General features: G+C 41.5%; 1 protein-coding gene and 1 long non-coding RNA gene across 4 annotated transcripts in view; both read left to right on the top strand.

Annotated features, from left to right (window-relative positions):
• LOC118540305 (uncharacterized) overlaps positions 1-1,829 on the top strand; it is a 30,081-nt gene extending 28,252 nt beyond the window's left edge. For all 3 annotated transcript variants that reach the window (XR_013441730.1, XR_004919566.2, XR_004919565.2), the window contains exon 5: positions 395-1,829. This is a non-coding gene — a long non-coding RNA (uncharacterized LOC118540305). The remainder of the gene's footprint in view (positions 1-394) is intronic.
• Positions 1,830-4,219: 2,390 nt separating this feature from the next.
• MRPL19 (mitochondrial ribosomal protein L19) lies at positions 4,220-11,851 on the top strand. The gene is made up of 6 exons (XM_036099437.2): positions 4,220-4,376; positions 4,550-4,667; positions 7,899-8,017; positions 8,224-8,358; positions 11,144-11,325; positions 11,464-11,851. Exons 1-6 carry the CDS (start codon positions 4,274-4,276, stop codon positions 11,683-11,685), a joined length of 879 nt encoding a protein of 292 aa, XP_035955330.2. The 5' UTR covers positions 4,220-4,273; the 3' UTR covers positions 11,686-11,851.
• Positions 11,852-14,747: the final 2,896 nt, after the last annotated feature.

Below are 14,747 nucleotides of genomic sequence, written 5' to 3'. Positions count from 1 at the left end.
TGGAAAGATGTTAGAGGAGGCAACAAAGAAGGACAATTGGGGGACATGTACAGAAGACAGGGTGGTGCCTTTTTTCACATTTGCTCTTCCATGGACCAATGGAACAGGCTCTGATGAGCTGCAGTATTGAGCTGCTTGTAGAAGACAAATATTACACTTTTGCACATTTGAATACAAAAACGGCTTTATGGTGGGCAGCTTCTAGTGTGGTCTCTAATAATCCCTGCTTCCTGGTGTTTACGATCCTGTGGACCTCTCCCCTTGAGTGTGAGCTGGACCTAGTGACTTGCTTCTAATGAGTAGAACATGGCAATAATGATGGGATGTCACTTCTGAGATTAGATAAACGAAAAGACCATGACTTCTGCCTTGCTCACTTTCTGTCTCTTGCTAGCTGACTCTGAGGGAAGCTGCCATCATATGATGCCTTGCGGAAAGGCCCATGTGGTAACAACTGATGTCTCCAGCCAACAGCCAGAGAGGGGCTGCCACCAGACACGTGAGTGAGCTTGGAAGCAGGCTCCTTCTACTCGGGCCCACATCTTGATTACAGCCTGGAGAGAGACCTGAGTCAGAATCACTGAGCTAAGCACCCCCTGGATTCCTGACCCACAGAACCGTGAGATAATAAATGTTTTAAGCTGCTAAATTTTGGAGTACTTTCTCACACGGTAGTAGATAGCTAATATAGGGTGTGTGTGTGTGTGTGTGTGTGTGTGTGTGTGTGGCTTCTGAGGCCATATCCAGGCAGGATGTATACCACAAGACTTCACATATAATACGTTTGCTTTGGAGAATTTGTCATGGCCTGGATCTGCCCTCTGGCTTGGAAGCCCAGAAACAGACTTGTCAGCTCAGCATAACAGATCCATCACATGAACTAGATTTATGGGACTTATATGACAACACCAAATGCTAGTTATTAATTTATAATGAGACAAAAAAATAATCATACTGGCCAGCATACCAGAACACTTGGGTCTCTATGACAAGTACTTTCTCTGAAGGCAAAATTTAATGTCAAATAAGAATGAGTGAGTTGCTTGATGAACATAGAATCAGAACAATGGAAGTTAAGTATACGTTTCAAATGTTTGGTGGCAAGTCTAAGTCATGCTGGGAATAATTTCATCAGTGGAACCAGACAACTCCAAAATTGTTGGTTACAACCCCATGAGTCTATCTTTATCCCAAGAGGAACTCATCAATGGGCCTGGAATTTCCCCCAAATCACTTGGTGAAAGCTCCTTCCTTTTGTGGGCAATGACTGGCCGACATCTTGTGTTATGACTGGTTTTCTAGACTACCATGATGACCAACCCCTCTCCAGAAGGGAAGATTTTTTCTTTGGGCGAGTTAATACATGGACTAGCTTATAGTCTCTTCTTGTTGGTCTAAGAGTTGTTTTTCAACTTTAAAGTAAGTTTAATGCTAATTATATTAAGAACATATTGTGATCCAGACATCTACCTAACAACTTTATTTATGGATTGTCTGAGTTTAATCCATACAGCAACCAAGTGAGGTAGGTACACTAAATCCTAGTACCAAGAAGTAAACTGGGGCAGAGAATCTCACAGCTAATACATGTCAGACCCTAATTTTGCCTGAATTTGCTTCAGATTGATTTCTGCTAACCACCTTTCCTATCTCCTTTGACCTACAGCAATGGTTCTCAAACTTGAACAATCATCAGACTCACATGGAAGATTACTTAAAGCACAGATTGCTGGGCTCCATCCCCAGAGTTTATGATTCAGTTTGGGGTGGGGCCTGAGAATCTGCATTTTTAACACATTCCCAGGTAGTGCTGATGCTGCTGATCCAGGGACCACATTTTGAAAACTTTCTTTTTTTTTTAGGTTAGCAATATCTCTCTTTTGGAGTACTTTCCTGCCTCCTATTCACTTTCTAAGTGCAACTAGAGTGACCCTTCTAATTTTCCTTGGAAATATTTAGAGTGTCAGGCACCGTACTAGGCATAGAGGATGAAATAATGAGCAGTAACATCAAGTGGAGCATTTGCCTGGAACACTTTCTTTCCCTGGCTGAATACCATGTGATGTTGTTCATGTTCTCCTTTTTGTGGGTATAAAACATAGAAGTAATACAGCTCAAGTTCTATTCCTGAAATCAGCCCACAAAACTGTTGAGGCAGCTCTGTGCTCTTTGATTTTGCTCTGTGTAGTTGTTTGGTGGAATAATTAAAACTACAGCTTCTTCTTCACTCTAAGATAATGTCAGAGTGAACTGATGGGTTTTTGGGTAAGCAGGAATACGGGAGAAGGCAATAAGATTCTTTAGGCTCATTCTTCTAGTTTTGTAAAACTCTACAAAACCATTTTTCATCCTTAGAAGGGTGGGGCAACAGGAATGACTTGGAAATGTTTATGAAGTCCTGCCTGCCTCCTGTGAAAGTCTATCTTTTATTTCTCTGCCCCTACCCCATAGGTCCAGTCCCAGCAAGAGTGATGATCAAACTGTTCTGGGCTTAGTTAGCCCAGGAAAATCCTCACCACTACTGGTCACAATTATCTTAGTCTTTCCTCCCTTTTCCCTCTTCTCTTAAAGTCTCCTTTTTGGGTAGGCAGAAAAAGTCTAAAATTTAGCTAATCTGAACCTTTGGTTGTGTTATTCCTTGTTATTATAGGATAAATTCTGTTCTAATCAAGGAAGCTGGAATTAAATATTAAACACTGTTTCTCCTCGTGGCATCTTGAAATCTGTCCTCAAAACATGGCCCTCTTTTCTCAGGCTGATGTAACAGCTCATGTATCTTCAAGTGGCCAAGTAGAGTACATGGGGGGCGGGCTACAGAGGTTATTTTGGGTGTTTTTTTGTTTATTTGTTTTTTGTTTTTGAGGGGGTTGTTTTTGTTTTGAGCATTTGATTTTTATCCTGGGGTCAACTGAAAACTACGGAAGACTTTAAACTGGGCAAAGACAAGGACAAGGTATGTATGGTATGTATGTCTGAGCCACCTTTTGGGTTGCTACTTGGAGAAGAACTGGAGGGACCTGGAGTCAGGAAGACCAATGAGAAGACAGGTGCAGTGGTTTGCAATGGTCCTGAGGAGAAAGAATGGTGACCTGGATTAGAGATATGGATGACAGGATGAGAAAGTATAAGGATTCTTGAGATATTTTATGGTGCCAGGTGTAGTTTTAGGAATTTTACCTAAGGAGAGACAGGGAGACATCAGGGATGGCACTGAGGTTTTCGGCATTAAGCCCTGGATTGGATGTCGAAGCCATTACTTGAGATAGCCAAAGTGGGGAGGTGGTTTGGAGGTGAACATAGTGTATTCAATATGGACATGGTGAGTTTGAGGTACTTTGGGACATTAATTCAACGGGAATGACCAACAAGTAATTAATGATCACATTACTCTGAGTGTGAAATCCTGTCAGTGGCTCACCACTGTCAAGGGTACAAATTCCAAATTTCTTAGCAAGACTTATAATCTACGCTTTTCAGTTTCATCTCCGCCACCTATCCCCAGGCACAGTTGCCCAGCCCAAACTCAATTTTAGCTTTTTTTTTTTTTAAGTACTCTCTACAACCACCGTGAAACTGGAACTTAAAACTGGAGATCAAGAATCAAGAGTCACATGCTCTATGACTGAGCCAGCCTGGAGTCCTCAATTTTAGCTTCTTAAAAGAGTAATGCTCTCTGTAATCTCAAGGACCCTGTGCCACCTGTTCTTTCAGGAACTATTTTCTTTTTCTTTTCTTGCATTCAACAAAGAGTGAGGGCCAGGTAGCTGGGAAGTGCTGGGATAAAATAGTGGGCAAAAGATTAACTCATGCGTCCGTGCATTCTTGGAGGAGGGTAATGTCGGAACTAGACAATAATCCAATAGTTACACAAGTAATTAAAAATTAAATTAAATTAAAAATTGAATTGCAGATTATATCAGAGGTGCTAATGGAAGGTACCTAATAAGGTTAAGAACCTATAATTGGGTTTTGAAGTAGTTAAGCCTGAGAAAGTGAAGACAGAATTGATTCAAAGGAGGAGGAAAGTTTTCTAGGCTGAGAGAACACCCCTATGGAGGGGTAAAACTTGACACATTGCGGGGAACTAGAGAAATACGCACCTTCCCTAAAATACTTAGGCCGGGGTTGGGGGTTATTGGGGAGAGTGGAGAGGAAGGGGCGGGGGGGAGGTCTGGGCTATTTTGTCCCATAGCAGCCGCCATCCAACCTCAGGGAGCCGCGACCTCGTCGCACTGATTATTGGGAACTGTAGTCTTGACCACAGCGAACAGGCATGGCGGCCTCCATTGCAGGGGCCTTCGGGGCCGCAATGGACCTGTCCCGAGGCTTTCGAGCCGCCAGGGCGCTGCTCCCTGCGCCAGCCTCCATCGCCTGGGGTAAGTGGAGCGGGGCTTGCAAGCCGGGACCAAGAAGGAGCTCAGGGCCAGGTTCGAGGGAGGCGAGCCTAGAAGTCGGGGGCAACCCTCGTGGGACCGCGAGTTGGGGGAGATTGCAGGGCTCCGCGGGAGCTCAGGGCGAGCGCTGTTGACCTCTGTCGCCCGCATTGCAGGGGCCCGCGTGGGGCCGGGCCGGCCGCAGAGCACCGGACCTTCTGAGCCCGGCGCGTTCAAGCCGCCGCCGAAACCCGTCATCGTGGACAAGCGCCGTCCCCCGGTTCAGGAAAGGAGGTGAGGCCCGGGCCTGGGCGCGGTTCCAGCGTTTTGGGTGTGTGCGCTCACGACCCTGCCTTTGCTTTGGAGGTCGAGATCTCGGCTCTAAAGCCGAGCTGGAACTCTCGAGCTTGTGTGCAGGATTCATGAGGCTTATATGCAGAGCGCTACCAACTCAGATTTGTCTTCCTCGTTTCTCCCAAGCCAGCGTTGAACTTTCTCTGCAGTCCTACTAAATCAGAACCTCAACCAACGATTCCCCGGATTTGAAGCTCTTTGCTCTGGCATTTAGCCTGTATTAAGAATTTTTCTCTGAAGCACATCGTATTTTACCTGTTTAAGGAGCCGATCATTCCTTGCCTCGGTAGAAATGGATTGGCCAGAACTCACCCAGTTTTCCCAGCTCACATGTTTTAGTTTCCTGAAAATGCGATACATTGATAAATTTTCCGCTAATTTGCGTCTTAAATTTGCTTTTCAAAACAGGTTTAAAAGCCTGGCCCACTTTAATGAATGATGGTAACTTTGGAGGTACCTGTAAATTTAGATGACCTAGGATTTGCAGAAAGTGCAGAACTTTATAGCAACCTTATTAAAAAGCCAATTTTAGCGGAAAAAACTTGGTGTGATTTTAGGCTTTCTGAAAGGGCCCTTCCTTGTTGATTGGATTATGTCTACGTGCCTTTGTGTGTGTTTCACATTGCAAATATCCTGTTTAAGTTGAAATAACACTGAATTTATGGAAGCTAGAGATGCAGAAAAGATTTCTTTATACAACCTTTTTTAAGGCGGGAAAGGAATATCTCTCTTGACTGGCAAAACTTCATACCATTCAGTTAAATGGGAATGTAAATCGTGTAACTACTTTGGAAAACAGTTGGACAAAATTTAGTAAGTTTGAGGTTGTGTGTATCTTTCCATCTGGTTGGTACACAACTTAAAGTAATGTGAACAAAAATAATAAAGCAAGTAATATGTGCAAGGAGACATGTAAGGGAATGAGCACAAAGATACCCATTAGTAGGTGAATAGGCAAATACATTTATGTAATAGAGTATGTATACGGCGGTGAAAAACAAATGAACTAGAGCTAACATGGATAAACTTCACAAAAAGATGTGTGGAAAAAAAGCAACCTGCAGAAGAACTGATGCGGTATGACAACATTTTTATATTGCCTAGACATACACGCATATGTAAAATATAAAATTTACAGGGAAATTCTCCACTTTCACAGAGCAATCAAACCTAGCTTCCCCAGTAGCCATACAAGCTGACCTTATATACCTCCTGATGTGATAGAATAAGATGATCACATCATCACCTCTGTAATATTTTTACCCAAAATGTTTAACCTTGGTCTAGGCTTGTGGAAACAATAAACAAATCCAGAATCCAGGGATGGTCTATAATACAATGGGCTTTGACTCTTCAGAAAAGTCAGTGTTCTAAAAATACAAAGATGAGGAACAGTACTAGTTTAAGAGACTAAAGAGAGTAATATCCAGGTGTAATGTGTGAAGCTTGTTGTTAGTTTGGATTGGGCAACAAACAGCTGTAAAAGACCTTTTCCAGGACAATTGGATACTATAAGTTTAAATAGGTTTAAATTAGTTTAAATGCAAACTACATGTTAGATTATATTATTGAATTAATGCAGAAATTCTTAGATATCATACGTGTAGCAGAAAGTCCCTGTTCTTAGAAGCTTTCTAAAGTATTCAGGGATGAAACACCTTGCTGTTTGACATTTTCAAATAGTTCAGGAAAAAATTATATGTATATATGAAACAAGTATGTCAAAATGTTGGCAATTGGTGAAACAAGGTGAAGTATATATGGGTGTTCATTGTATTACCATTTCAGTTTTTTGGTGGCTTTAAAAATTTTCAGAGGAGGTAATTGAGCGTTGGGGATCATCATCATCAAAAAGACATGACCACTGGGGCACCTGGATGGCTCAGTCAGTTAAGCATCTGACTTCTGCTCAGGTCATGATCTTGGGGTCCTGGGATCCAGCCCTGCATCGGGCTCCCTGCTCAGCAGGGAGCCTGCTTCTCCCTCTGCCTCTGCCACTCCCTGGCTCGTGCTCTCTCTCTGTCTCTCAAATAAATAAATAAATAAAACCTTAAAAAAAAAAAAAGACATGACCGCTGATTGACCTGTGGGCTGGGTGCCACCTCCTCACCCCCTCTCCTGTCCTTGGAATGTGGGTTCTGCTTGCCTTTCCTGCTCCCAGAGGCAGCTCCAAAGACCTAGCCTTGAGATGTGATGATGTGTTGAAATGACTACATGGTATATGTGACTGAGCCCTCTTAGGGCCTCTTTATAAATTTTTAAGATTTGGCAGTGGGTATGGGAATCCATTTGTCTTGCTGCTGCCCAAGACAAGCCCGTATGTAAGTTCCCTTTGCTGTTATTGAAACTGCCACCCACCCACCTGGAGTGGCCTGCTTCTTTCTTCGGTATCTCCTTGCCCTTAAGAATATGGGGGCCAGTTTCAGAGTATACCTGGGAACTCCTTAGAGACTGGTGACTCAACTTTAAGGAAAAGGAAGAAACACATAGGAATAATCACCAAATTTAATGAATTACCCCATAGTAATGAACTGAGGGGAGGGACGGGTGCATTGGGGCTTCAGGTATATTGATAATTTATTTCTTGGGATGGGTAATAAGGACATGAATTTTCATTGTAATGTCATTTATGCCTTAAAGAAGTTAGCTTAGAGAAGTTAAGGAAGAGAATAGGGAGATTACTTTTAAAGTTAGTTTGCTGTTAATGATTTCTAGGTTTATATTTTTCCAGTGTTATTTCTTTTCACAAATACAACTCAATGTAAGGCCTGTGGTTTATAGCCATGGGCTTTGTAGTCTGACAGACATGCCTACATTTAAATCTTGACTTGATAAGTTTATAGCTAATATAACAATAGGTCAGTTATTTACCTTCTCCAAGCTTCATTTTCATCTGTGAAAAGGAGATTATGACCCCATACCTGTCTGATTGTTGTAAGGATTAATTTATGCTCTCAGCTTTCATAAACCCTTAATACAATGCCAGGTGAGTGCTTGGGAATTGTTAGCTATTTTCATGAGCATTGACAACAATTTTAGAAATAAATAATTGACTTTTCTTTAGAGAAGAAAGAACAAAGCATGTCAACATCATAGTCTTTCGTTTTTTGGCAAAGCAACAGTTTCTCTTTTAAGTTTGCCTTTAATTTTTTTTATTTGTATTTTTCACAGATTCCTGAGTCCCGAATTTATTCCCCCAAGGGGAAGAACAAATCCTTTGAAATTTAAAATAGAAAGAAAAGATATGTTAGAAAGGAGAAAAATACTTCATATTCCAGAGTTCTACGTTGGTCAGTAAGAGCTGGATGCTTTTATTATTAGTGGTGGGAGGGGCTCGTTTTCTTTACTTAGAGAATATTGTTTTCCACCTATCTGGTTTTTGCCCTAATGGGGCCCTTCCTAATATATTAAAATATTTAGGAAGTTATGAGGTTACCTAGACATGCTGTTTGTGTGTTTCTGCGTGTCACGTCAAAGCTCACTTCTCTGACTGTAGGAAGCATACTTCGTGTTACCACAGCCGACCCGTACGCCAGTGGAAAAACCAGCCAGTTTCTGGGGATCTGTATCCAGAGATCAGGAGCAGGCCTCGGAGCCACTTTTATCCTTAGAAATACTATCGAAGGACAAGGTGGGTTTCATTGCATTAGTTTGATTTTCTGGACAGTGTTCTCTCAGGATTCCATTTTGCGTTCTGCATCCTGGGATGAGACAGCTGGAACTGCCGTGGAGCCTGGGGCCTGAGAACGGACCAGGACGGAGGCTGCTGGATCCACGGTCAGTGCGGCGCTCTCCCGTGAGGGCGGCTTCTGGTGCAGCCCAGCGACTGGCAGACCTGTCAGCCTCTGGCCGCATCACAGGAGGAGGCAGGGGACTGTACACAGTGGGGGGACATTCATTGGTGGAGTAAATAACCCATGAGAGTGTTAAGATAAACACAGTGATATCTCTGTGAGTCACTTCTTCCTAAAATGGATGCCCCCATTTTGCTTTATATTGCGACGGTCACCACAGTAAATACCGTTTGATACGAATCGGAGGAATCTTTAAAAAGGCAAAATTTGTTTGTTATGCTGAGTAAGAAGCCCAAGTGGCAAAATTCTAGAAAGATTATGAATCAAAATGGCAGGACAGTAAAGTTTTCATACTCCAAAGTTGTGTGCTTCATGATCCCCGACAGTGAAGTATTATATTCAAGGAAATTAAACAGTGAGAACAGTGACTCTTCCTTATCTGGTCGTGACCTGTGGCACCCTGCGTGGAGGGGCTCGGCAGGACTAGACTGGTTGCAGAAATGTGTGCCTTCCATCAGGTCATGTGCTCGGGGAAGTTTGTGATAGAAAGACATGAGCACACGTGTGAATTAGACCTTAGTTTGGTCTTTCTTAAAATTGAGATAATAGTAGTTTCTGCCTCCCAGGGTTGTGGTCAGCTGTGTGTGATACTATATGTGAAGTACTGGACATTGAAGCTTCCAGAGATGGTCACTCCCTGTTGCCCTCCCCTCAAGTATTGTGGGGGGACAACAACAAAAAATAAAGTACTTTTGACTACTGCAACCTGCCTTGATCTTCCCCCTTGATACTCCTTTCTTTGGTGGTTCTTTTCAGTCCATTGGCTTTAAATACCATCCATAAGACGATAAGCCCCAAATCTGTAACTTGGGAACTGACCCTTTCCAAGTTCCAGATTTGCACATACAACTAGCTTTTTGACATTTCCAACTGGATGTCTTTTAAGCATGAGACAAGTTCGGAATAGAATTCTGTGTCCCCTCACAGTGTGTTCCTCTCTGTTTTGTCTTTCCCCTTTTTTTTAAAGATTTTATTTATTTATTTGACAGAGAGAGAGAGAGCAAGCAGGGGGAGCGGCTGGCAGAGGGAGAAGGAGAAGCAGGCTTCCCATGGAGCAGGGAGCCCAATGTGGGGCTCGATCCCAGGATCCTGGGATCATGACCTGAGCTGAAGGCAGATGCTTAACTGACTGAGCCACCCAGGTGCCACCCTCTGTTTTTTCTATGTCCAGAAACGGCTGCCCTGCCCACCCATTTACTGAAACCGAAAATTTAGGAGCTATAAATACAGCTTATTAATAGCTTATAAATAGTTTGTTTATTCTCTTTCCCACATCCAGTCAATCAGTTTTTCTTGACTTAATCTCCAAAAAATATGTCCCAGTTTTGTTTCTCCATCACCATGGCCACCACTCCCGTCCATGCCACCACCTCCCCCTGCCGGCAGCCGTGCTGTATTTCAGGTTTACTTTCCTGGCCCACTAACTTACTAGGCTCCAGCCAGAAGGACCTTTTTCTGTTTTTTCCCCAGTATGGCAAATTTGTTAAGACCCCAGGGCCTTTACATTTGCTGTCCTTTCTGCCTGGAGCTTTCTTGGCTATTTATAGTGTCCGTTTATTTATTTATTTTTTTAAAGATTTTTAAATCTTTAACCCCCCCCAATGTGGGGCTTGAACCTAAAACCCGGAGCAAGAGTCGCATGTTCTACTGACTGAGCCAGCCAGGCGCCCCTGTTGCGTCAGTTTAGATCATCTTCAGAGAGGCTTTCCCTGACTCTACTACTTACATACTACTTATTCCCCAGCCACATGTCATCACTGTTTGTCTTGACTCTATGGAATTACCTGAAATTATGAATTGTAAATGAAATTATGGTGTGTTTATTGTTTGTCATCCACGAGAATGTAAGCTTTATGAGAGGAAAAGGATCTTAACCTATTTTGCGTTTGCTGTAGGTACAGTTCCTAAATGCCTAGTACCTGGAATAGGTGTATAGTAAATCATGGATTAAATCCTGGTGTTTAATAGTAGATGTTAATGATGATCCTATATATTTGTAGTTCTCTTGGGTTTATTTCAGGAAACCTGAGAATATGCTCTTTCCCTCTAGTGTTTGATACTATAGAGGATAGATCTTAAGCTGTTCCTAGCTTGCTTCACATGGAGAGCCCCAGCACATTTTAAAACCCAGGCCATCCTTAAGAGGGGCTTCTAAACCAAAGTTAGAACTTACAATTTTATTTACCCTTTTTACATCATCAATCCTGTTGCCCTTAAGGCAGAAGAGTAAGTTTTACTTAAGTAATTGGGAAATAAACAAGAACATGACAGAAGAATTTACTCAAACTTTCTCTAAGTTCATACTATCAGAAGTGAAGAATGTATGCCTGTTTATAGAAGACATTTTTCTTTAGACTGTCATTCTAACTCAGATTTTTTTCACTTTTAAATCTATACGGACTTTGTCTTTTGATAATCTTCATCTTAAAAATGACAAATTTATGTCACATTTCCTCTGTGCAAAACTCTATGCCAGTTCCATTATGAAGTAGTTTTTACTGTTGTATGAGGCATATGCAGACATATGGGTTCAGATTGTAAGAATATATTTTCTCTTTTTAGGTGTTGAGATTTGCTTTGAACTTTATAATCCTCGAATCCAGGAGATCCAAGTGGTGAAATTAGAGAAACGGCTGGATGATAGTTTGCTGTACTTACGAGATGCCCTTCCCGAGTATAGCACGTTGGATATGAATATGAAGCCGGTAGTGCATGGACCCAGCCAGGACGTTCCTGTGAATCAGGTATAAGTGGTACTTTTGGAACTGAAAGTTCTCTATACAATAAGAAAGAGTCATCTTAACGAAAGCTTTGAGAAGAATTTTTGCTTATGACTATCAGCCTAAATTATTATTATTATTATTTTTTTATATCTTCCGTAGCTGAAAGTAAAAATGAAGCCTAAACCCTGGTCCAAACGCTGGGAACGTCCAAAATTTAATATTAAAGGCATCAGATTTGATCTCTGTTTAACTGAAGAGCAAATCAAAGAAGCTCAGAAGTGGAGTCAGCCGTGGCTTGAGTTTGATATGATGAGGGAATATGATACCTCAAAAATTGAAGCTGCAATATGGGATGAAATTGAAGCATCGAAAAAGTCCTGATTCTGAGAATCAGTTTGGTTATTTGCAGAGGAGATACTGACTCCCGGAGGATTTATTTAAAGACCAATTTAATTTCATATATGAGGACATAGTCATTAAATCAACTAAATGTTCATTAGCTTATGAGTACTGTTGTAAAAAAATAAATAAAATGAGCACACCAGTTTATTACTTTAGAGTTTAATCATTACCAAAATGCTCTTCATTGAGCCTGGATCCTGAACACAGAAGTGGTAGGATGATTTTTTAAGTTTGTGAAATAAATTATAAATACAAGAAAGTGGATGGTATGAAGAGTAGTAATAAAGTGAACATTGATGTGCCCACCTCAGGGTAAGAGGTAGATTTAGTAATCTCTAAGAAGGTTAAGAAATAGAACATTTACTTGAATTTGAGTAGACCCTTGTGTGTCTGCAATTACACCCTTCTCCCCTCCCTCAGATATAAGCACTCTCCTGACTGTGTCAATCATTCTCTTGCATTTCTCTTAGTTTATTACGTACATATACATTCTAAAACAATGTACCTAGTTTTGGGAAACCTACTGGCAGATACAAAAGGACAACATCATTATTACGTGAAGGCTTCAGGGAGAACGTAACAGTCTTTCCGTCATAGACTGGCTGCATTTTCCCTGAGAGCATACAAAGTCGCTTTGAGGCGGTTCATGGCCAAGGTCGTGAGTGAATCCTGCTTAAATAGAAGGCTCACCACAGGCCATCTGGTAGGCTAGAGTGTCAGTAATTGAGGCCTGGCAGAAATGTGGTTGGAGGGAGTAGACTGCTCTATATGTTCTGGTTTTCAGCTCAGTATGATGAATCAAACTCCAGCTCATAGGACAGGTCAAAACAATACTTCTGTAGGGTAATGTGAGTATCCTTGCTGATCCATGTAGCTGAGAATGGAATGGAAATCTGGCATATAAGGACATGGTGAAAACCAGCCTCCAGGTAATTTGAGCTAGACTTCCCTGAGCATGCTGTTCCTCAGGTTAGAAAGAGTATAGTACTAGCACAGGTCTTGAGGGCAACCCTCAACCTGTCTTAAATCATGCTGTGTGTATCTACCCTCCAGTGCTTGGCTAATTGGGGATTTGCATTCATTTCTCTCCTGTGCTGATTTATTTTCTGGATTTTTTGTTTTCCGTTTTACTGGTTACTAACTCTTTTTTGGAGCATATCTTTTGGTAGCTTCTAGAGGAAATATGTATGGAGGTAAATCTTTTGAGAACTTGCATGTCATCATATTTGATATTTTGTAGAATTCTAGGTGGGAAATAATCTTCCTTCAGGATTTTGAACATATTGCTACATTGTCTTGTTTCCAGTTGTGTTGAGAAATCCAAAACTATTTTATTTCTGTTTTTTGTATGTGACTTGAAAGCCTGTAGACTATCTTGCTCCTCAAGGTAATGAAATTTCACAGTGATGGGCCTTGGCGTGGATATATATTTATCCATTATGTTGGGCATTTGATGAATCCTTTCAGTATGCTAACTTGTATCTTTCAGTTCAGGGGAATCTGTTCATTGATGATTTCTCTCTTTCTGGAGCAGTTATTTTGATGTTGGATCTCCAGGACTGGATCTCTGTCCCTCCCTCCCCCAACCACATCTCTTTGTTTTTTAGCTCTTTAATTCAATCTTCCAACTCTTCTTTGCTCTCATATTTCTAAATCTGAAGATTGCTTTTTGATTTCTGAATGTTCCTTTTCTTATATAGTGCTTTGTTCTTATTCTGTATTCTTGCCTTGGATTTGTTCCGTTACCATTGAGTATATTCATGATAATGTTTGTGTGTTGTTTTTTTTTTTTTTGAAATTGTTTTTCTGCAGGATCTGTTTTCTTCAAATTTCTCTCTCTGTGTGTGTGTGTGTGTGTGTGTGTGTGTGTGTGTGTGTTCCTGTTTTAGGCTTTTCCAGGACATTTGGCAATTCTTGGCTCTCTACTTCTGGTTGAACAGTGGACTAAAAAGCTGATTAGGAGCCTTGGACTTGTGAGAAGGGGTTGTTTTCAGGGTTATCTGGGTGGACTTTTTTGGGGGGGGGGTCCCATTCTCCATATGAATGTCTTGGTTTGGTTAAATTCTCCAGAGTAGAGGCTTCCAGTTTCCTTCCTGGATGGTAAGGATCTGTCTGCTAGTGTTGTGGGAACCTTATGGTAGAAGAAGGATGGACTTCCTGGCATGGTACATATATGTGGCTGTCTTGTCCATCCTCCTCCCTCTCTACCAACACACTTCTGGCTTGCTACTCACAGTATCTGAAGTACAGAAAACCCTCTTTGGCCAGACAAGCCATGGTGAGGAATAGGGGAAGGGGTATTAGGGATATACCCTCCAAATAGTTTTCATTAGGTTCTTATTTTAACCCCTGTTAAACCCCCATTGCCGAGGTACTGGATCTGCTGATTGGACAGTTCTGAGGGGTGAATTAAGTGGATTCTCACCTTTCCCCTCTGCTGGCTCGATTGGCCTTTCTTGAGTCTGCCAATCAATCCATATGCTTTGTCAACTTTTAGAATTGTATTCTGATGGTTTCTTGTCCTGTTCTGTCCCATGGTTCTATGTCTCATCTGCGTGCTTGCGGTGTTTCGTACTGCTTGTGTCTTGTCCTGTTTTCTCCTTCCTTCTTTCCCTGTGGTATATTTTAATGGTCATTTGAATAACTCATTTGACAAATTAACCTATGTAGCCCTTTTTTCAATAATAGATGTCCTCTCCAAAAGAAATACTTAGGTATTAACCTTTGGGGTTCTCAACATTCAGCGCATCCTTGATCTTTTCCACAAACAGTTGTTCCATGGCCATCTGACTGCTTTCAGAAAGCAGCGGATATTCCATGTGTGTGGATTACTTGCCGAGATAGCTTCTCAAAATAAAATTTTAGCAAGAGTCTATATTTGATATTTTTCTTCTCTTTAACTTGTCAAAAGATAACCATTAAAGCCTGTTCATTTTTTACCTCGATAAACGCACTTCAACCTTGGTAGAAGAGCAGATGAATGATCCATTTCAAGATCGAAAGCTGTGTAAATACGATCTGCTCATAAGTACACGTCATGC

Source organism: Halichoerus grypus, chromosome 10, assembly GCF_964656455.1.
Source record: "Halichoerus grypus chromosome 10, mHalGry1.hap1.1, whole genome shotgun sequence".
Taxonomy (NCBI): domain Eukaryota; kingdom Metazoa; phylum Chordata; class Mammalia; order Carnivora; family Phocidae; genus Halichoerus; species Halichoerus grypus.
The sequence above is the reverse complement of the archived record's forward strand: the minus strand, read 5'-3'. Positions and strand labels throughout refer to the sequence as shown.

What these genes read in the sequence shown, in the direction of transcription:
- MRPL19 (XM_036099437.2), top strand. Translation starts at nt 4,274, where the DNA reads ATGGCGGCCTCCATTGCAGGGGCCTTCGGGGCCGCAATGGACCTGTCC. An exon ending in GCCAGCCTCCATCGCCTGGG is followed by an intron (nt 4,377 to 4,549) that starts GTAAGTGGAGCG and finishes CCCGCATTGCAG; the next exon opens with GGGCCCGCGTGGGGCCGGGC. An exon ending in AAATACTATCGAAGGACAAG is followed by an intron (nt 8,359 to 11,143) that starts GTGGGTTTCATT and finishes TTCTCTTTTTAG; the next exon opens with GTGTTGAGATTTGCTTTGAA.